This window comes from Jaculus jaculus, chromosome 6, assembly GCF_020740685.1.
Source record: "Jaculus jaculus isolate mJacJac1 chromosome 6, mJacJac1.mat.Y.cur, whole genome shotgun sequence".
Lineage (NCBI taxonomy): Eukaryota > Metazoa > Chordata > Mammalia > Rodentia > Dipodidae > Jaculus > Jaculus jaculus.
The window spans coordinates 76,922,398-76,944,665 of record NC_059107.1 but is presented as its reverse complement, the minus strand read 5'-3'; the positions used below and the strand labels follow the sequence as shown (position 1 = coordinate 76,944,665).

Here is a 22,268-nt window from a genome sequence, read left to right as displayed (position 1 = left end):
ATTTATGACCTTACAGCAATGGACTTTCACAAGACTCATATAATTTGGGGTCCATCAACAGGTTGTCATGCATAAGAAAGAAGGGGCAAATCCTTTGTAAATAGAAGAGGGAGTAGCAGGAAAGAAGAGGGGGTTCAGTAGAGGAGGAGGGGAAGGAAGGGTCAAAAGAGGGTGGTGAGAGGGGATTAAGTAAAATTTTAACTAAGGTTTTTTATTTTAATTTTAAAAGAGAGTTAACCTTATAATGCACTTCTAACTGCATCTTCTACTCAACACAATAAAGAAGGGGCATGATAGCCGAGTGTGGTGGCCTTTAATCCCAGCACTGGAGAGGCAGAGGTAGGAGGATTACCATGAGTTCAAGGCCACCCTGAGACTACATAGTCAATTCCAGGTCAGCCTGGGCTACAGTGAGACCCTACATCAAAAAAAAAAAAAAAAAAAAAAAGACATTTTTTTTTTTTTTTTTTTTTTTAGTTTCGAAAAGCAAACCATATGAACTTATGCTAACAAGGTATCCTACCTTGATAGTGGGTCCTGAAAAATCAAACCTCAGAAATTAATTCCATCGCTACATGATGTAGAGGAAGAACCACAGAGAAAACCTCAAAGTAGGTCGTCAGAGAAAATACCCTGTAAAAAAATTCCTTCCTATGAAAGTTATGTTCCCCTCTGCAAATTCCCTGAAAAGCTTTCAACTAGAAGGTTTTCTTGTGATCAGAGGCAGCACCTCCTCTCTGAAGGCCCTGTTTCTTCAGAGAAATATTGTAGAGGATAAGAACTGGATCTCAATAGTGCTGTGGGACTTAGGACCACCAAGCTGCGAGGGAGAGACCTTCATGAGGTATGTAGTATTTGCTCTTTTTCTGCATTTTTCAGTTTTTAGTTAGGCTTACTTATGGTAATCTGTTGATATTGTGTGCTAAATACTGCTTTAAAAAAGATAAGGCTGGAGAGATGGCTCAGCAGTTAAAGGCACTTGATTGAAAAGCCTGATGGCCTTGGTTCAATTCCCCAGTACCTATGTAAAGCCAGATGCACAAAATGGCACATGCATCTGGAGTTTATCTGCAATAGCAAGAGGCCCTAGTCTGCTCATTTTCCCTCATCCCCTCTCTGCTTGCAAATAAATAAATATTTTTAAAAGGCAAGGTTATGGCTGGAGAGATGGCTTAGCAATTAAGGCGTTTGATGCAAAGCCAAAGAACCTCGGTTTGATTCCCCAGGACCCACGTAAACCAGGTACACAAGGTGGCGCATATATTTGGAGTTTGTTTGCATTGGCTGGAGGTACTGACACGACCATTCTCTCTCTTTCCCTCTCTCACTCTCTCAAATAAATTAATTAATTAAATCAAAAAATTTAACGTAAAAGGCAAGTTTGTCAAGTAGCTCAGGCTGTCCTCAAACTCTAGGCAATCCTCCTGTCCCAGCCTCCTGAGTGCTAGGATTACTGACCTATGTTACCACACCAGTCTTGAAATGAACTTTCATTTTTGGCATGTGTGTAGTATGTGGTGTGTATGTGAGTGTGTGTGTGTGTATACACATCCTTTGTGCATGTGTGGAGGCCAGAGGAGGATGTGGAGGTCCTCCTCCATTGTTCTGTCCTATTTCCCTGAGACAGAGTATCTCACTGGATTTGGAGCTCCCCTTTTTCAGATAGCCTGGGTGAGTAGGGAGGCCTGGCAATCCTCCCTCTCTAACCCTCAGCTCTAGGTCACAGGCATGCGTGGTCATGTGGGTTTTTGCCTGGGTTCTGGGGATGGAACTGAGGTCCTCAGGTGCAGCAAGTGCTCTGACCTGCTGAGCCATCTCCCCAGCCCCCTGAACTTTTAATTTTTTTTTTCCAGCATTGGGGGTTGAATCTAGGGCCTCCACGTGTTAGACAAGCATTCTCCCACCCTTTTATGGTTCAATGCTTACGTCCAAAGGCAGATACCGATTATGCAATATCTTTCTGAGATTCCTATTAAATTGCTTGTAACCTTTTATAACAGCCATCTTAAAAGATTGCAATCTCTACCCGCTTAACTAATTGATGTAAAATCCCTAGAAAATGAACGCTTACTTTGCTAAAGCACTAATCAATTCTAAGCTTCTTTTCTCTCTTTTCTTCTCTTTTTCTTCTTGAGAGGCCCCGTGAACCTAGCGAGGTTGCGTCGGGTGTTCTCTTCTGGCTGCTTTGTGTAGCGCTCTCCCTGGAGGTCAGGCAGTAACTAATGCCAAAGACACATCAAACTAGAAAGCGCTGGCGTGTGCCATCATGCAGAGGCTCCGTCCGCCCGTAGATTAGGAAACTGTTCAAACATTAGATCGCCTGCAGGCGTCTCGGCCCAGGCCTGTGCTAGAAGCGCTCAGGTGTCGCCGCTGAGGGCGGCAATTAGGAGCGGGGAAAGCCACCCGCGCGCCCCTGCAGCGGGTGCACGGCCGCTGGCCGGGTCTGGCGAGCAGCCGGTCCTGCGCCCCGCCCTGGCACCTGCCCAGTAGGACCTGGGCACGGGGCTGGGAGCGCACTCCGGGCTCCCCCGGAACCCACCGATCCTCCTGTCCCCAGCCTGGCCCAGAATTCCGACCAGTCTCCTCCAAGGAGTACCGGAGAGACGCTCGCGCCATGAAGGGGCTTTGCTAATTGCAGGAAGTGAGCGCCAGGCAGAAGTGGCGGAGACCCGAGCGGAGAGGAGGAGGAGGGGCGGGGAAGAGGAGGAGCGGGACGCGCAGTTTGCTCCCGGCGCGTCGCAGCCTCCCGAGCTTGGGTCCCTGCGGTCCTGCGGTCCTTCTGGGTCCCAGAGGCCGCACAGCCCCGCTCGGGAACTTCAGTTCTCTCCCCGCCACCATGACTTCGCCAGAGGACCCTCTGCGCCCAGGTAAAGTGGCACCGCGCCTCTCCCCACTTGGACTGGGTGTGGGCTGGGGGACCGCGGACTTGACCTGGGATTCTCGTTCCACCTGAGAGCGCCTCGGGACACTAGATGAGCACCAGATGTGTGCGGGCAGCGGGGCCAGCTCCACTGGCCACGCTTGCTGACCAAGGTCGCCTCCCGCGCACCGCGCGCGGCCAAGGCTCCCCACGCCGCGGCCGGTGCTGCGCGCTTTTGTTCTGGGCCCCAATGCCAGGTTGAAACAAGTCGCGCAGTCCTCTGGCAGAAAGGCGCTCAAAGGGCGTGTGTGTGTGGGGGGGGCTAATATTTCTTGTCTCCTGTGGGGCTTTCCCTTTTCCAACCCTCACATGCCTTCTAGCTGCTCCTTCTTGCTCCTCGGACCGCTTTGATGAGACGGTTCTGCTTTTATAAGTTTTGGCGCTCGGAGCTGTTTCATAAACTGTTGTCCACAGAACCATGAGGCCCATCCCACCTGTGCGTTCCCCCCACTTGTGGAGGCCCGTGGTGACAATGGTCTCTGATCCTATTCTTATGTTAAAACATTGTACGTTTGTACTTGAGGCCAGCATCTATTTTTTTTTTTTTTTCCATCTCTCACTGTTAAAAACCGTCCTCAGACTTCCAGGAACTCTGACTTCCCTATAACCTAGCTTCAAACTCCATGGGTGTCTGTAAAACATAGTTGAATGAATGAATGATTACCGCCCCCCCCCCCCCACGCCCAGGGCACACTGGTACTTTGTCTTGTTGAGGTTAGACGCTCTGGAGAAGGCCACCCAGAACCAGATGCTTGGATAGCTGTGACTGTTTTGTGTTTCCTTTTTCATTTCCCGAGCTTGGACAAGAGTTCAACCGTTCCAACCCTGGCATGTGGCTTGTGTGGTTAGGAGCTAGTTAGAAGATTGAACCCAGTAGCTATGTTGGAGTTGTGAAGTGCTAGCTTGGGGCTAGTTTCTTGGTAAGATGCAAATTCTTCTCCAAGTGGAGAATAGTAAACCTGTTATTGATTTGAGATGGAAAATAATTAATTGGCTTTTGTTCCCCTCATGTACTCATTGAGAAAACAGAAGGCGAAATGTTCCTTCCTACTCTGGGAATCTGTCAATCAAATGAGATGCCTCCATCTCCATGTAACACACACACAGTACACACACGCATTTACCCTTTCAAACATTTCATCCACTTTTTGCAACTCATAAGACATACCCACCCACCCCTTTCACTCTGTAATGCAACCACAATGCTGCCAATGTGTGGAACTGGTTTAACGGAATTTTCACCTCTTTGCCCCAGACCTTATTGACCTGGCTAGTACCTGCCCTCCTCCCAGATGGGCTCTCTCTTTGAAGTCTGGTTTTCTCTGCACAACATTGCTGCTTTCTAGAAGCCTGGTCATGGACACCAACCAAGGATGATCCCTTAGGAGGTATCTCATCTATTCTTAGTCCTTCCTGACACTCGTATAAGTGTACATAGGTCCAAGGTGGCACAGGATACCATACCCAGGACTAAAGGGTGAACCATTGCAACCATGTGTGCAAAGCTGGCCCAGCCCCGCCTTCAGAGCTACTATAGAGTGGAGTAGGTGATATGTGCGTTTCCTTTCTTTATCCCTGTGGGGCTTCCCAATGTGCCCATTTCTTTCGTTTCCTTTTTTTTTTTTTTTTTTGATTATTTATAAGCAGAGAGAGAAAAAGAAGGAGAGAGGAGGGAGGGAAGACAGGGCCTCTAGCCACTGCAAGCAAATTCCAGATGCATGTGCCACTTTGTTCATCAGGCAAGCACCTTAAATACTGAGCTATCTCTTCAGCCGCCTCCTTCCTTTTTTATAGTTCTGGAAATGGAAACTAGGGCCTTAAGAATGTTAGGCCAGCACTCTACCAGACCTACATTCCTAGGCCTCCTTTTACTTTGTATGTGTGTAAGTGTAAGCTTGTGTATGCGTGTTGGAATGTGTGGGTTTGCACCTGTGTGCATGTGTGTGAAGGCCAAAGGTTGATGTTGGGTTTTCTTATTTAATCACTCTCTATCTTATTTTTGGTAGTCTCTCACTGAGCCCAGAGCTCACCAGCAAGCCCCAGGGTCCCTCCTATCTCCACCTCCCCAGTGTGCATTGCCATGCCCAGCATTTTATGGCATCATACATGGGTGTTCAGGATTCTAGGTGCATAGCACCATGTCTGATATTTTATGTAGGTGCCGGGGATCCAAACTCAGGTCCTTATGCTTCTTTTTTTTTTCAGCAAGCACTTTGCCCACTGATCCATCTCCCGGCCTCTTGTTTCATTTTCAGACAAGAGCTCAATAAGTTGCACAGGCTGGCCATGAACTTGTGATATTCCTGACTCAGTCTCCCTAGTTGCTGGGAGGACAGGCTTGTGCCACCAGGCCCAGCTCTTTTACTTGCTGATAATGTTTCTGTTCTTTCTCTTCTGAATCTCCCCTCATATCCTTTGTTTCATCTCTCCCCTCTTCCTCTGCTCTGCTCTTCCCCTCTTCAGTGTGATCCCTGACACTAGGTCTCTGCATGATGCTACTCTACAAAGTCCCCATAAGAACATACATGCCTCACCCAGACCTCTTCCCAAGCTAATTCAGCCCCATGACAAAGGGGCACAGGGCTGTCAGCGCCACCAACGGCTGCTTTTATGTGGCTTTGAAAGTGTTTGTGAACCTGAATCTATCTTTATAAGTAGAAATGAAAACAGCTGTGAGTTGAAAGAAAGCTATAGTACCACCCCCCAACACACACATTAAAAAAAAAAAAACAACCTCTGAAATTTCAAGTTCAAAGAGATGCCTTTAACTCACACAAAGGCCCAACTCTTGGCTCGGGAGGCTTGGGAACGCCCGAACCCTGACACGCTGCCCTCCTTGTTTTGACTGAATGGACATCTTTGGAGACGTTTGAACTTCCGGGGACAAAGTGCTTTTAGGAACTAGAATGTGACAGGTAGAGGGAGATGTTGGCTTGTGACAGCCCAGCCCTGAGGCACCCACTGACATCTGCTCGTGGGAATATGCTGCTGGTCCCGTCTGCAGAGACTGCTGGGCACTGCGTGTAATCAGTCCTCGGAGCTCCTGACTCAGGAACTGAGATTTGGTCTGTGAGTCAAAGATAAGGCAATGAGACTTTACATTGAATCCATGCTGGGATGATTAAGGCTTTGGGGTTGTGGCAGGGTAAATATTCTGCATGTGGGAAAGACACAGGTTGGAGGGCATAAAGTTCTCCTTCTATGATATAGGCTGAGCTGTGATCCTTGAAAAATATATGTTGAAATCATAATCCCTGGTACCTCAGAAAAAAAGATAAATCAAAGTACTAACTTCTAGCACCTCAGACAAGTGTTGATGTACTAACTCCCAGTTCCTGAGAAAAATATATGAAGTCCTAAATCCCCAGTAACTTAGAAAAAGATGTTGAAGTTCTATCAACCAGTAGCTCAGAATGTGACTTACTTGAAAATACTGAGGTAAAATGAGATTATATGCATGGTGTCCTTATAAAAAGAGGACATTAAAATTTTTTATTGTTTTATTTATTTGCGTGTGAGAGAGAATGGGCACACCAGGGCCTTCAGCAACTGCAAACGAACTCCAGATGCATGCACCATCTTGTGCATCTGGCGTACGTGGGTAGTAGAGAATCAAACTTGGGTCCATAGCCTTTGCAGGCAAGCACTTAACTGCTAAGCTATCTGTCCAGCCCAAGAGGATACACACACACACACACACACACACACACACACACAGAGAGAGAGAGAGAGAGAGAGAGAGAGAGAGAGGGAGGGAGGGAGGGAGAGTGAGAGAGAGCGAACGTGCACGTGCATATCAGGGTCTCTTGTCACTATAAATGAATGCCAGATGTATGTGCTGCTTTTTGCATCTGGATTTACATGGTATTATTGTTACCTTCTCACTGCTAGCACAAAACACCCAACCAAAAGCAGATTATGGGAGGAAAGATGTTTACTTTGGTTTATAGACTCAAGGGGAAGCTCCATGATGGCAGGAGAAACCATGGCATGAGCAGAGCCTGGACATCTCTTCCTGGTCAGCATCAGGTGGACAACAGCAACAGGAGAGTGTGCCAAATACTGGCATGGGGGTAACTGGCTATAATACCCATAAGCCTGCCCCAGCAACATACTTCCTCCAACAGGGCTCCAATTCCAAAATTGCCACCAGCTGGGGATTTAACATTCAGAACACATGAGTTTATGGGGGACACCTAAGTCAAACTACCACATATGGCTGAGGAATCAAACCCAGGTCAATAGGCTTTGCAAGCAAGTGACTTAAACCACTGAGTCATCGCCCCAACCCCAGAGGGGAAATCTTGACATGGCAACATCCCCAGTAGACAGTGCCTGAGCCACTTTTAGAAGCTGGTGGTACTGGGAAATGGGCAGGCTCTGAGAGTAGCAATCTGTGAGCCTGAGTACTCCCTGTGAGAAGAGAGGTCCCTGTGTGAAGAGAAGGAGTCATAAGTTCTTTCTCAGGGTGGTTGCTGATCAAAGCAGGTCATTTTATGATACAAAAGGTGTGGGGTCACTTCCCATCAGCAAGAAGCAGTGGGTCCTGCAGTGGACACCAGCAATTTCTGACACTTCCAGGAAATGGCAGCCCCATGGGTTTTGAGGACTTGTTCCCAAGATTGCCACCTCTCCTACAACCCCATGCCCCAAGTTGTTGAACCTCTACCTCTGACAGGCTATAAACTAAGGCCTCTCACAATCTTCTTGGTTTGATTAATCAGCTCAGAAAAACAATTTGCTTATGGTTACCTTAACTTTTTGTTTGTTTGTTTGTTTGTTTGTTTTTGTGGTGCTGAGGATGGAACCCAGGACCTTGTACAAGTCAGGCAAGAGCTCTACTGTTGCAGTCAGGTTTGCATTGCTGGTAGAAATCACCTGACCACCAGGCATTTGGAAGACAGAGGTAGAAGGATTGCTGTTCAAGGTCAGCCTGAGACTACATAGTGAACCCCAGGTCAGCCTGAGCTAGAGTGAGACCCTACCTTGGAAAACTAAAAAAAAAAGAAAGAAAAAAGAAAGAAAGAAAGGAAGGAAGGAAGGAAGGAAGGAAGGAAGGAAGGAAGGAAGGAAGGAAGGAAGGAAGAAAGAAAAAGAAATCACCCAACCAAGATCAGCTTGTGGGAAAGAAGAGGTTTCTTTTGGCTTATAGGCATGAGGGGGAAGCTCCACAATGGCAAGGAAAATGATGGCTTGAGCAGAGGGTGGACATCACCCCCTGGTCAACATAAGGTGGACAATAGCAACAGGAGAGTGAGTGTGCTAAACACTGGGAAACTGGCTCTAAAACCCAAAAACCCACCCCCAACAATACACTGCCTCCAGGAGGTTTAATTTCCTATTGCCATTATCTGGGAAGACTAGCTTTCAGAACACCTAAGTTTATGGGGGACCCCTGAATCAAACCACCACAAGTACTGAGTCCAAAAGGAAGTTACAAGTTACATAGATGATAAGATGCCTGGAGTGCAGTCTGGGGGAAGAGGCATGGCGCTTCCTGGCCTTCTGGGGGTGCTACCCTTCAGGAACTGGCCAGAAGCTCCTCAAACACAGTCCTTTTGCTCTTTTATGGAAGCTAGTTACATGGACATGCTAGAAGCCTGGACAACTGTGTAGAGATATGATTGGACAAAGGTCTGGTCTAATGTCAAAATCCTGAGGGGTTCTCCACAAGCCCTTCCCTCAGATCCCTCCTGGCCTCTCTGTACAGTATCTCTCTCCACCCAGTGTGAATCAAGATATTTCTCAAATACATGTGTTTTTCATTTACATGTGTATGTGTAAAACCAACACATACATGTCAGGTTACTACAAAGACCACCACGAAGACCATGTGTTCAGAGTGGGCGTGAGGGAAGGAGAAGCTCTAGCTATTAATGTTGCAGGTCTGGGACTTTAAGCTTGGAGATGCTTTCACTGTGTGCTCCCATAGTCACCAAAGTTTATTTGTTTAACTTTTTATTGACAGTGTTCATACATATACATAATATACCATGATCACAATCCTCTCCCACCATCCTGCTATGTTCCCCCTTCCACTGAGTCCCTTCTTTGTTCCAACTAGTCCCTGTTCTGTTCATTTTTCCCTCCTATTATTACAGGCTTTGTGTTGGCAGTGTCAGCCACTGTGAGATCATGAGTGTCATAGCCACTTTGTGTCCTTCACTCCTTCACTTCTTTTTGCCCTTCCATTCTTTCTGCCACCTCTTCTGCAATGGTCCCTGAGTCTTGAAGGGTGTTACAGAGAGGTCTTACTTAGTGCTGAACACTCTACTGTCACGTCACAGCACTTTGATAAGTTTTGAGTCACCCTAGTAGATACCCCAGCCATGGGCATTTTTGGTTTTTTGGTTTTTGAGGTAGGGTCTTGCCATAGCTCAGGCTGATTTGGAATTCACTCGGTAGTCTCAGGGTGGCCTTGAACTTATGGCAATCTTCCTACCTCTGCCTCCCAAATACTGGGATTAAAGGTAGGCACTACCATGCCTGGCTTGCCATAGGCTTTTGATTAGGGTTTTAGTAATAGGTATGAATTCCCTCCCAAGGTGTGGGCCTCAAATCCAATCGGAGAACAGTTGATTTTCTCCAGAACAGACATGCAACCATCGTACCATTGTACCACTTGGTCTGTCTGGTCTGTTTATTAAGACCATTAATAACCAGTCACAGTCTTAAAAATTATTTTATTCATTTATAATTTATTTGCAATTAGAGGGGGAGAGGAGAAAGAGAATGAGCATGCCAGGGCCTCATGCAACTACAATCGAACTCCAGATGCATGAACCACTTTATACATCTGGCTTTACATTGAACTCGGGCTATCAAGCTTTGCAAGCAGTTGCCTTTAACGACTTAGCATTTCTCCAGCCTCTAGCCAGTCTTTGATATGTGAAGAGAATCAGAAGCTCTGTGTACATGTGTGTGTGCATGCATGTGCATACATGTGTGTATGTACACATAATATATGTGTGTGCACATACATGTGGAGGCCAGAGATCTACACTGAGTGTTTTCCTTAGTTGATTTTAACCTTATTCTTTGAGATAGGGTCTCTTGATGTTCTGGAGCTCACTGATTTGGAAGGACTAGCTATCCAGTGTGCCTATGGATTCCTTGTCTCTGTTGCCTCAGGGCTGGCACATGCCACCATGCCCAGCATTTTGTTGGTGTGTGCTGGGGATCTGAACTGAGGTCCTCATCTGTTTGCAACAAGCAGTTTACTCACTGAGTGATTTCCCCAGTCCCCCCCCCCTTTTTTTTCTTAAGACAGAGTCTCCTTGTATATCCCAGGCTTTCTCTTTGCCTCTAATATCACATGTTAGGGATGTCTGGTTCAGCTTGTCCATTGGCTCTCAACCAGGGTGGTGAGAACTGCCTACGACCCTGCCATCTATCAGTACACCATGTTTCTCTCCTGCCTGTGTGTGAGGAGCTCTCCAGAAACCACTTGTGGGAATGAATCATCCTTCTCACTGCATGAGACAGGCCCATAGCAGTTGCCAGCTAAGGTGGGGGTGATCTGAGCTTGTGTGGGGAAAGGAAATTGGCCAGGCAGTGGGTGACAGCCAGGGGCAAGAGAAGATCCTCTACCAGCCCTGGAGGAGCTGTTGATCTGCCTCCTTTGGGGCTCATGTGCCCTATTTTCTGTTCTAGGCCCTTGGTGCCCCACATCCCATCTGGCACCAGAGGTTTGCCTGCAGGCTTAGCTTGCTGATACCTGAGGCTTGTAAAAACAAATACTTTCAAGCATTAGATAAATTATTTGATTTCATACTTAAGCATACTGTAAACTTTCAACTTCAAGGTTAGACTTTAGGAAAACTTTCTACTTCTAGATCTTTCCCAAATGAGAACTGTCCGCCCCCAAATAACCTCCTTGGCACATTAAACTCTGGGTTTGTGAGAACAAAAGCTGTTACTTTTCACCTCAAACAGCTGGCAGAAGGTGCTGGATTAGAAATAGTAGGTAGAGTTCCATTGTGGACCTGGCTCACATTGGACAGTGACACACAGCAAAGGCCCAGGAGGTTGGAACCTTGACAGTGGAAATAAAAGGCATGAAAATGTCTGTAATACTAGTTCTAAGCTTGTCACCTTGTGACCTTGGTGTACTTCAGAAAACAATACAACAAAACCCCAGGGTTCCACCCAGCCTTCCCTTCTGTGCCAGTTACCTTCATCCTCCCTGTGACAGAGTGCCTGACAGAGCAATCTGAGGGAGGAAAAGTTTATTTTGGCTTACAGTTGGAGAGATTTCCTTCAGGTGTTTCTGACAGGGAAACTGTTGCATGAAACTTTTCCCAGTGGAGAGGTGAAGACATCTACTCATCCAACATGGGCTCAGACAGCAGACAAAAGCATGATTGCACCAAGGTCCAGTTTAGGTGAACCCGTGGGTTCCTCCGGGATGCTTACAGGCGCTGGCATGACTCAAAGGCGGCTGCGTCACAGGGAAGCCCACCCCGCCTAGGTGAAGACTCACCGCTGCGTCTCGGAGCGCATCGCACAGCGCTTGCAGGCAGCTCTGCTGGTCCGAGAATTTCCCCAGCAGTTGACGACTGCTCCTGTAACCTTGGGGAGGCGTCTAGGAGCTCCTTCAGCTTTCCCAGACTTGTTTCCCTCCCGAGTCTCCCCACCCTCCTCAGGAGGGAAATTGCTACAGAGCAGAAAGGCATGGGGGTGTTCATGTGGTGGAGGCTTGTTCACACTGTGGCCATGGAGTGAAGGCAGAGAAGCAGAAGCTGGGCCAGGAGATAAGGTTCCACAACGTCCCAAAACAGTGCCACCAGCCTGTGGGGGATACTTCAGATTCAGACAATAACACCTTTGGGGGACCAATTTATCCCCAGACATATCACACCAAAGACTTTATGCCAACAAGCTCTATTGTCTTCTGTGTGCACCCTCCTTCTGGCCTCAATTCGCCCACACATGCACAGTTGTATCACAGGCATCAGCCAAGTTTGGAGGAGCAGAAGATCAGCCACTCTAATGGTCCCCAAACTTGGCCTGACAAGAATAATAATCACTGGCTGAGTGGCAACCAGGTCATATTGCAGAGGAAAAACCTTACGACATAGCAAGCTTACAGTTCTTTCAAGTTCACATCACACAGCCAGTTGAATAGCACATTTCTGCTCTTTTCTGAGGTCACAGCACTAGGTTTTCAAAGGCTACACCTCCAGGCTTCCAAGGCTTACAGCAGTAGACTCATTCAAGCCCAGTGGTTCATAGGTTTCTCTTCTGGTGCCACGTGCCCCTTTTACCTGTCCTGCTTATTCCTCACTGCTGCTCTTGGTGACATTGTTTCATTCCTATGAATGATTCCCATTCATACTCCTTCTCTCTCTGTCTTTCTCTGTCTCTCTCTCTCTCTCCTTCCCTTCCTCCCCACAGGATCTTTGTAACCCTGGCTGGCCTTGAACTCATGATTCTCCTGCTGAAGCCCTCTGAGTTCTGGGATCACAGGTTTGTACCATAACGCCTGATATCATTTATCCCCTACCACCATGCTAATTTTTTTCCCATTATGTTAATAACTGTTAAAATACCATGCTGCTAGTGGGGTGACACCTCAAAGAATTAGCATCCAAGAGCTAGGTGTGGTGGTACATACCTATAACCCCAGCATTTTAGTAGAGGCAGTCAAGGCTAGTCTGGGCTACATAATACCCTGTCACAAACAATAAACAAACAAACAAATCTGAACCCACAAAATTTTTAATGGTAGGATACTGGAGATAAGGTGATAAGGGCAGGGGGAGAAGGGACTCAAGATGGCTTAGTGGTGACTTCTGCTACCTCTGTCCCAGCTACGAACCATAATGTGAGAGGCATGAAAACAAACAAACAAAAAACAACTAAAAGAACCAAACGGGTTATCTGGCTGTAAAGATTCACTCGAGGTGCAGTAATGTGTCGTGGTCTGTGGTGTGTCCTCGCAGCCCTTGTCATGCTGTTCCCTCCGGGCGTATCTCACCTCATTGCTCTGGACCCAGGCCTCACTCCTCCGCAGGCTCCTTCCCACTGGCTTCCCTGTCCCCAAGCCCACCAAGCTGCATTCATACTCTTCTTTGTGCTTCCACACAGCTCGGCACTTGGCTATGGCAGACTCGCTTCCCTGGGCTCGCTCCTGTTTTTTTGGGCAAGCATTCTGCAGACTCAGGGTGGAGTTAATACAGTGTGTCTTTTATTTATTTATTTGTGTGTGTGTGTACATGTTAGTGCACGTGCTCATACATGTGGAGGAAAGAGGATGACTTTAGGTGTCATCCTCGGGAATGCCATCCACTTCCTTTGGGACAGGGTCTCTTATTGGCTTGGAGCCCCTCAATTGTGTAATGCTGGCTTGCAGCTGAGCCCAGGCACCTGTCCCCCTCCCCGTGCTGGGATTACAAGCACATGCTTTTCACTTTTATGTGAGTGCTGGGGTCAAACTCACATTCAAGTGCTTGCCAAGCAAGTGAGTTCTCTCTTGGCCCTTAATTTCTTTGTGTTGGTTTACATTCAAATCTGAATCTGTGTTCTACTAGGTTGGTGGGAAGTTCCATTATAGCCCCAACTGGAGATTGCCCTCTCCTTAGAGTCCTGGAGGAATCTGAGAGGCGAATGTGATGCTTAGACACTAGAAACGACTTTACACTTTTAGTACACCTGAAGTTTAGTGCACTGTTCAGGTCTGAGAAGTCTGTTGAGACTGCAGTCAGTGTCTGTAGACACCAAGCATGCAGCCTTCACTGGGGCCGGACCCTGGTACTCAGGGGTTAACCGGCTCAATGCTTCTGGTGTGAGCTTGCCACCTTGTGGTCTGCTGAGATCAGGCCAGTCCCCACTCATAGAGGACAGTGGCAGTTCTTCCCCACATCTCTTGAATGACTGCAGCCTTCAGAGGACTACCTTAGAACAAATAGTCAATGCCTTCGCATAGCTTCTGCTTAAGGCATGGATAGAAAAGATAGGAATTCCAGCTTCAGCTTGACAAGTAAACATCCAGGATCAACAAAAACGAATCATCGCTCTCTCCTCCTGCCAAGCAAGATCCCGAAAGGAAAGAAGGCCAAGGGGAAGAAGGTGGCCCTACCACCTGCTGTGGTAAAGAAGAAGGAAAGCCATAAAGGTCGTAAATCCTCTGTTTGAGAAAAGGCCCAGGAATTTTGTCACTGGACAGGACATTCGGCCCAAAAGGGACCTCACCTGCTTTGTCAAATGGCACTGTTACATCCGGCTGCAGTGGCAAAGGGCTATGCTGTATAAGAGGCTGAAAGTGCCTCCTGTGATCAACCCATTCACCCAGGCTTTGGACCGCCAAACAGTTCCCAGCTGCCAAAGCCTGACCACAAGTACAGGCCAGAGGCTAAGCAGGAGAAGAAGCACAGACTGTGGGCCCGGGCTCAGAAAAAAGGCTGCTGGCAAAGGGGACGTCCTAACTTCAAGCGGGGGTCAACACCGCCACGACTTTGGTGGAGAACAAGAAGGCTCAGCTGGTGGTGATTACACATGATGTGGATCCCATTGAGTTGGCCGTGTTCCTCCCTGCTTTGTGTCGCCAGGTGGGGGTCCCATACTGCATCATCAAGGGGAAGGCCAGGCTAGGGTGGCTGGTCCACAGGAAGACATGCACAATGGTTGCCTTCATACAGGTCAACTTGGAAGACAAAGGAGCCCTGGCTAAACTGGTGGAAGCTATCAGGACCAACTACAATGACAAATAAGACAAGATTCATTGCCCCGGGGGGGGGGGGGGGGGAGCAACGTCCTGAGTCCAAAATCTGGCTCACATTGCCAAGCTGGAAAAGGCAAAGGCCAAAAGAACTGGCCACCAAACTGGACTGAGTGTACACCACTGAGCTTTCTGTACATACAGATGATAACAAACACTCTCCTTCACCCTGAAAAAAAAAAAAAAAAAACAATCGTCTTAACAACCTATCTTGCCAGGCTTATCTGGATCCTTCAAGGCATTCCCTAGACCCACAGCCTAGTCCACAGTACAGACTCCATGAGGATTTGGAACAAAATTCAGTAGCAGAGGCCACTAAGCTAGAAAGGAGACAGAAAGGAAATAGAAAGGGAGGGGGGACTTAATAGGATGGTGTTGTATATATGTAAGTAGATGAACAGATTAATGGGGACGAAAAGGCCTCAGTGAGATCAGGGGAAGTGATTGAGTAAAGGAAAGGTGGAAGGTGGGCTAATAAAAATATAAGAGGGAGTCAGGAGGCGGAAGCGTGGCGCCACGGGAAGGTTGTAGTGCTGCGGCTGGGGTACGGTAGCCTGGCTGCGAGTGGTCGCGCCCCCTGGACCGCCGAGACCTGCCAGCGGGGCCTCCCGGGGGCCGGCCGCATCCCGGATGATTGTAAAGTGATGGTCAGTTGCCACCAGATATAATTGAAACAGAAAATAGGTAGAAAGCAGCAAATCCTTCAGGACAAGGGCCAGTGCTATTCCTGATGTAGGACTTTGCAGCATCTGCTCAAGATCTTAACCATGTTTGAAGCGTAGAATCAAGCCCATTCTTCTGTATTTGATAAAAAGAGGTTTTCAAAACAAAAATAGAGTTGCAATCTTGGCAGAACAGGACAAAGAGAAAAGAAAATTACTCATGCAAAACCAATCTTCAACAACTCATCCTGGAGCTGGCATTGCCCTCTCCAGACCCTCTCTCAACAAGGACTTCCAGAACCACGCTGAGCAGCGGCACATTGCAGCCCAACAGAAGGCGGCTTTGCAGCATGCGCATGCCCGTTCATCTGGATACTTCATAACGCAAGACTCTGCATTCGGGAATCTTATTCTTCCTGTGCTACCGCTCCTTGACCCAGAATGAAGGAAGTATCAGTCATGAAAGGGTCTTTGAGACAACAAATGTCAAAGTACTCTGATTCAGCTCTGTACAAACTGACTTCATAATTTTGGTGAACTTAAATATGTTTTTGTTTCTGTAAAAGAAAGGTATGTGTAAGTGACAGCGTGAAGAGGAGGAGAGTCGGGATAACCAGCACGCTGGAAGCTGTACCGTACGTATCCTTGAGGAACTGATTAGGATGGCTGTGTCGCAATTGATTTTTGATTCTTAATCAGATGGAATTGAACAGTCCTGTGAAATCAGCCACCATGCCCCACGCGTTGGATTGAATATGTCATGTCCATAATAGCAGTCAAGAACCATTTATTTACAGGCTGGCCATGAAGCCTGGGTTTGACCTTCAGCACCACATAACCCAAGTATGGCTGCACACTCCTGTCATGCCAGCACTCAGGAAGCAGGAGGATCAGAAGTTGAAGGTCATTTTTAGCTACATAGTTCAAGGCCAGCCCTGGATACATGAGGCCCTGTCTTAAAAAATGTCTTTAAAGAAATGAGGCCGCATCTCAATAATCCAAATGATAGGCTTAAATTACATGCATACATATATGCAGTTTAGAAGGGCGATGCCAGTGTACTAGAGTCACAATTTCCATAAATGTTCTTTGTGAACTCATGACTAGTTCTTGTCTCAATAACCCAAAACAAAACTAAATTACCAACCAGTCTTAAACATATTTTATGAATAAATACCATTATAAATGACGTGCCTAAATGCTGTTATGAAAACCAGCTAAGTAATGTAGTGGATTTAAATTTACACATCCTAGCCAATGTGGTGCATGCCTTTAATCCCAGCACTAGGAAGGTAGAGGAAAGGATCACTGTGAGTTCAAGGCCACCCTGAGACTACATGGTAATTCCAAGTCAGCCTGGGCTAGAATGAGACCTTACCTTGAAAAACAAAAACAAACAAAATTTATGTCCTTATTTAGTGTTACTATATAAATGGTGTGCCTGAGTACTTTCTTTGTTCATTTTTATCTAATTAAAAGCTTAACATTATGTAAATTAAGTCCTTTTTAAATTATCTTACATGGGAAGGAGTTAGGCTAAACAACTTGCTCAATAAGATCAAACCTTAAGAGAGTCCGAGGTGCTTATTTAAACATGGAATTGCTCCTACTCTGCTCTTGTCCTGTAGAATTAGGATGTGATTTAAAATAAAGTCTGAAAACCATGGGTTAGAGAATTTTATAACATATCTTGCACAAAAATTTTTATGATTGAGCTGGGTGTGGTGGCCCACACTTTTTATCCCAACAGTCTGGAGAAAGAAGTAGGAGGATCGTTGTGAGTTTGAGGCCATCCTGAGACTACATAGTGAATTCTAGGTCAGCCTGGGCTACAGAAAGACCCTTCCTTGAACCCCCCTCCCGAAAAAAAAAGCCAGATGTGGTAGCATACGCCTTTAATCCCAGCAGAGGTAGGAAGATCACCACAAGTTTGAGGCCACCTGAGACTACATAATGAATTCCAGGTCAGCCTGAGCCAGAGTGAAACCCTACCTCAAAAGACAAAACAAAATTATGATTGAAATTAGATTTTATACTGTATCACAGATACAGGGCTTCTGGGTAGCAATGATGATGGTTTTCTATTCCTGGAGACCACATCCAGGGCCTGCCATAGTCTCAGGATGTGTTGTTCCATTGAGCTTTCTTCCAGCCCCTCGTAACCTTTCATCACTGATTGTCTTAGTCCTGAATCTTCATCTTCTCCAGAGATAGGACAAGATTTAAATTTAGAATTCTAACAGGTCAATTTTAGTCATGGTTGTACTCCTTTTTAATAGTTTCTTCTAAGTACTTTTACCAACCACATAAACTGCCCTGCTCATACGTAAGAGAAGCAGTAGTGGATAATTCTAGAATACGTGTGCCACTTGTATTTTTTTTTCCTCAAGAATTTGAACTGGTTTCTCCATTTGAGTGAGTGGGGGCTATCCGCATTGTAATGGTCACCATGACAGTGCCAGTATTCTTATTCCTGCTGCTGAGGAGCCCCAGGGGATCCCTGGGTCCCGTTCTTCCTTAGATTCACCCTGGCAGTCCTTGGGCCTCCTAATAGCCTTCATGTTCATGAATTAGGCCTCTGTTCTGTGTACTAATATGGTTCTAACTCTGTTTACTGATATTAGGAAAATAAAACATTTGTATAGTTTTTACACTGTTAAAAATAAATAAATAACTAAAAATCTAAGAGGAGGGCTGCAGAGATAGCTTAGCGGTTAAGCGCTTGCCTGTGAAGCCTGAGGACCCTGGTTCGAGGCTCAATTCCCCAGGACATACGTTAGCCAGATGCACAAGGGGACACATGCATCTGGAGTTCGTTTGCAGTAGCTGGAAGCTCTGACACACCCATTCTCTCTCTCTCTTTCTCTCTCTGTGTTGCTCTCAAATAAAATAAATAAAAAATAAACAAAAAAATTTAAAAAAAACTAAGAGGACATAAATAAGTCATATGGAAACATACTTTTTTGGACAATAGAACACTCAGAAGCCAGAGATTGTTACTAGAATTTTTTCAGTGCCAAGGATGGGATACTTTCTAGTGAGTTTCTGGCCAGGGAGGTCCCTGACACCCCCAAGATATTACAAGCCATTGCTGAGACCCTTGGTTTTCCACCAGGAATAAATGGTAAGACCCTGTTGCTGAAGACTCCACATACTTGGGCTGCAAGGTCACTGAGATATCCTGCTGGGGCTGAGCTGAAAACCTCCATGTAGACCAACTGACAGAAAGCTTTAAAAAGCTACACTGCATGTAGTTCATTGGGGGAGAGAGAAAACACCAGTGAAGATACTCAACAGTGGACACTGCAAGCCTTAAATTTGACCAGCCAGGCCAAATGAGCCAATGGGTGCAATAGTGGCACGTCTGTTATGGGGGAAACCAACCACTCTCTAATTGGACCGGAGGCCGCTCCATGGGAGGGAATACATCCCTGATACTGAAAACCTACAACAGGGGTAGTCATGAGCCTAGTGTGTACTGTCTGCTGGGGTCTGGCTAAATGTATATACTACGCTCACCAAACTTCCCAATAAGTACTTCTTCCTTCCTTCCTTTATTTTTCTTTCTTTCTTTCTTTTCCTTCCTTCCTTCCTTCCTTCCTTCCTTCCTTCCTTCCTTCCTTCCTTCCTTCCTTTCTTTCTCTTTCTTTCTTTCTTTTCCTTCCTTCCTTCCTTCCTTCCTTTCTTTCTTTCTTTCTTTCTTTCTTTCTTTCTTTCTTTCTTTCTTTCTTCTTTCTTCTTTCTCTCTCCCCCCCCTCTATTTTATTGACAACTCCTATACTTTCAGACAACAAATCATGGTATTTCCCTCCCCTCCCCTTCATAACTCTGCTCTCTATAATATTCCCTCCCTCTCTTCATTAGTCTCTCTTTTAATTTGATGTCATCATCTTTTTCTCCTATTATGAGGGTCTTGTGTAGGTATTGCTAGGCATTGTGAGGTCTTTCTTGGATATTGAGACCAATTTCTGTCTAGACAGTTGTATGGAAGGAGTGGTACCCGTCCTTTGGCTCTTACATTCTTTCCACCACCTCTTCTGCAGTGGACCCTGAGCCTTGGAGGGTGTGAGATGTTTCAGTGCTACACACTCTGTTGTCCCTTCTTCTCAGCACTATCTTGACTTTTGGGTCATCCCAGTGGTCATTACCATCTGAAAAGAGAAGCTTTTCTAAACAGAAGTGAGAGTGGCATTAGTATATGAATATGAACATTAAGTGTTGTGCTTCCAGGGCAATTTGGTGAGAGTAATATATGCATTTATCCAGACAAAAGCAGGCTTTATACCACTAAGGCTAATGATCTCCCCTGCCATAGGCTTTTGATTATGTTTTTAGTACCAGGCATGTACTCTGTCCCATAGAGTGGGTCTTTAGTCCAATTAGAGAGCAGTTGGTTTCCCCCAGAGCAGACATGTCACTATTGCACTCATTCAGTCATTTGGCCTGTCTGGACAAACTTGAGACTTCCAGTGTCTACTGTTTTCACTGCTGATGATTTCTGTCTCCTATAAGGCTGCATACAGTACAGCTTTTTCCAGCTTTCAGTTGGCTGGGCTACAGGGAGAAAGTGTTCTGCTCAGCACCAGCTTGAGTTCTCAGTGACCTTGCCACTCAGGCATGTGAAGTCTTCAGCAATAGGGTCTTACCATCTCTTTCTTATGGGAAACCAGGGGCCTTGGCAATAGCCTGTAATGTTGTGGAGGCAACAGGGACCTCCCTGGCCAACAACTTACTAGAAGATACCCATTCTAGGCACTGAAATTTTTCTAGTAACAATCTATGGCTTCTGGATGTGCCATTATTCAAGAAAGTAGATTTTTATATGTCTTATTCAGAATATCTTGAATTTTTATTGACCCCCCTCACCCTTTTTTATACAATCTCTTCCCCTGACCTTGCTTAGGCCTTTCCCCTCCCTGTACTCTGTTCTTCTACTTACATATATACAATACCATCCCCTTAAGACTTTCCCTCTCCTTCCTCCCTTATAGCCTTTTTCTAGCTGATGGGCCTCTGCTACTGATTTTTGGTTCCAGATTGCACACAACTCTATATATCTGTAGCTAGGATCCACACATGAGAGAGAACATGTGACATTTGGCTTTCTGGGCCTGGGTTACCTCACTTAGTATAATTTCCAGATCCACCTATTTCCCTACATATTTCATAATTTCATTTTTCTTTACCATGTTTTTACCATTGTATTCTTCATTATTCATTCATCTGTGGATGGACATCTAGGTTGGTTCCATTTCCTAGCAATTGTGAATAGAGCAGCAATAAACATAGTTGTGCAAGTATTTCTCAGGTAGTGAGAATAGTCATTAGGATATATGCCTAGGACTGCTATTGCTGGATCATATGGCAAATCTATTTTTACCTGTCTCAAGAACCTCCACACTGATTTCCACAATGGCTGTACCAGATTACATTACTACCAACAGTGTAGAAGGGTTCCCATTTTACTGCATCCTCACCAATATTTATTATCATTTGTTTTCTTGATGGTAGCCATTCTGACAGGAGAGAGATGGAATCTCAATGTAGTTTTAATTTGCATTTCCCTGATGGCTAAGGATGTAGAACACTTTTTTAGATATTTGCATGCCATCTGTATTTCTTCTGAGAACCCTCTATTTAGTTCCATAGCCCATTTTTTAATTGGGTTGTTTGATTTCTTATTGAGGTTTTTGAGTTCTTTGTATATTCCGGATATTAATTCTCTGTCAGATGTATAACTGGCAAAGATTTTTCTCCCATTCTGTAGGTTGTCTCTTTGCTCTATCCACAGTGTCCTATGATGTATAAAAGCTTTGTAATTTCATGAGGTCCCAGTGGTTATTAGTGGTTTTAATTTTTGAGCAATTGGGGTTATATATATAAAGTGATTACCTGAGCTGGGCATGGTGGTGCATGCCTTTAATCCCAGCACTCAAGAGGCAGAGGTAGGAGGATCACCAAGAGTTAGAGGCCACCCTGAGATGACATAGTGAATTCCAGGTTGGCCTGGGCAACAGTGAGACCCTGCCTCAATAAAAAAAAAAAAAAAAAAAAAGGTGATTACCTATGCCAATGTGTTGAAGGGTTTCCTTTACCTTTTCCTCTAGCAGTTTCAGAGTTTCAGGTCTGATATTAAGGTTCCTGATCTACTTGGACTTGATTCTTAAACATGGAGAAAGATAAGGATCTATTTCCATCTTTCTTCATATCCAGTTTCCCTAGCACCACTTGTTGTTGAAGCTGACTTTTCTCCAATGAATATTTTTGTCAAAAATCAGATGGCTGTACCTGCCTGGATTAACATCTGGGTCCTCTGTTCTGTTCCATTGATCTACATGTCTGTCTTTGTGCCAGTAGCATGCTGTTTTTGTTACTATGGCTTGTAATATAGCTTAAAATCGGGTATGGTGATAGCACCACCCTTATTTTTGTTGCCCCAAATCATTTTGGATATTTATGGGTTTTTTTTGTGCTTCCAAATGAATTTTAGGATTGCTTTTACTATTTCTATGAAGAATGCCATTGGAATTGTAATGGTAATTGCATTAAATTAATAGATTGCTTTTGGTAAGATTGACATTTTCACAATATTGATTCTTCTGATCCAAGAACATGGGATGTCTTTTTATTTCCTTTTGTCTTTTGCAATTTCTCAGTTGAGTGTTTTAAAGTTTTCATTGTAGAGATCCTTTACTTCCTTGGTTAAGTTTATTCCAACGTACTTTATTTTATTTTTTTTTGAGGCAATTATGAATGGGAGAGATTCCCTGATTTCATCTTCCACATGTTTATTGTTTGTACATAGGAAGGCTACTGATATCTGTGTATTTATTTTGTATCCTGCTATATTGCTAAAAGTGTTTATCAGCTCTAACAGTTTGCTGGTAGAGTCCTTAGAGTCCTTTAATTATAGAATCATATCATCTTCAAATAGTGATAAGTTGATCTCTTCCATTCCAACTTGTAT

The 22,268-nt window shown here is 45.4% G+C and overlaps 2 protein-coding genes and 1 pseudogene across 2 annotated transcripts in view; all 3 read left to right on the top strand.

Moving 5' to 3' along the window:
• The first annotated feature begins 2,710 nt into the window (after nucleotides 1-2,710).
• Edaradd (EDAR associated death domain) overlaps nucleotides 2,711-22,268 on the top strand; it is a 91,250-nt gene continuing 71,692 nt past the window's right edge. The window contains exon 1 of the mRNA XM_012949584.2: nucleotides 2,711-2,867. Coding sequence (XP_012805038.2) covers nucleotides 2,837-2,867 — 31 coding nt within the window. The 5' untranslated portion in view covers nucleotides 2,711-2,836. The remainder of the gene's footprint in view (nucleotides 2,868-22,268) is intronic.
• On the top strand, nucleotides 13,862-14,766 carry LOC101613636 (annotated as a pseudogene).
• On the top strand, nucleotides 15,347-15,746 carry LOC101613928 (SOSS complex subunit C-like). Its single transcript, XM_045151613.1, has one exon. The coding sequence runs from the start codon at nucleotides 15,522-15,524 to the stop codon at nucleotides 15,744-15,746; it is 225 nt and encodes a 74-aa protein (XP_045007548.1). The 5' UTR covers nucleotides 15,347-15,521.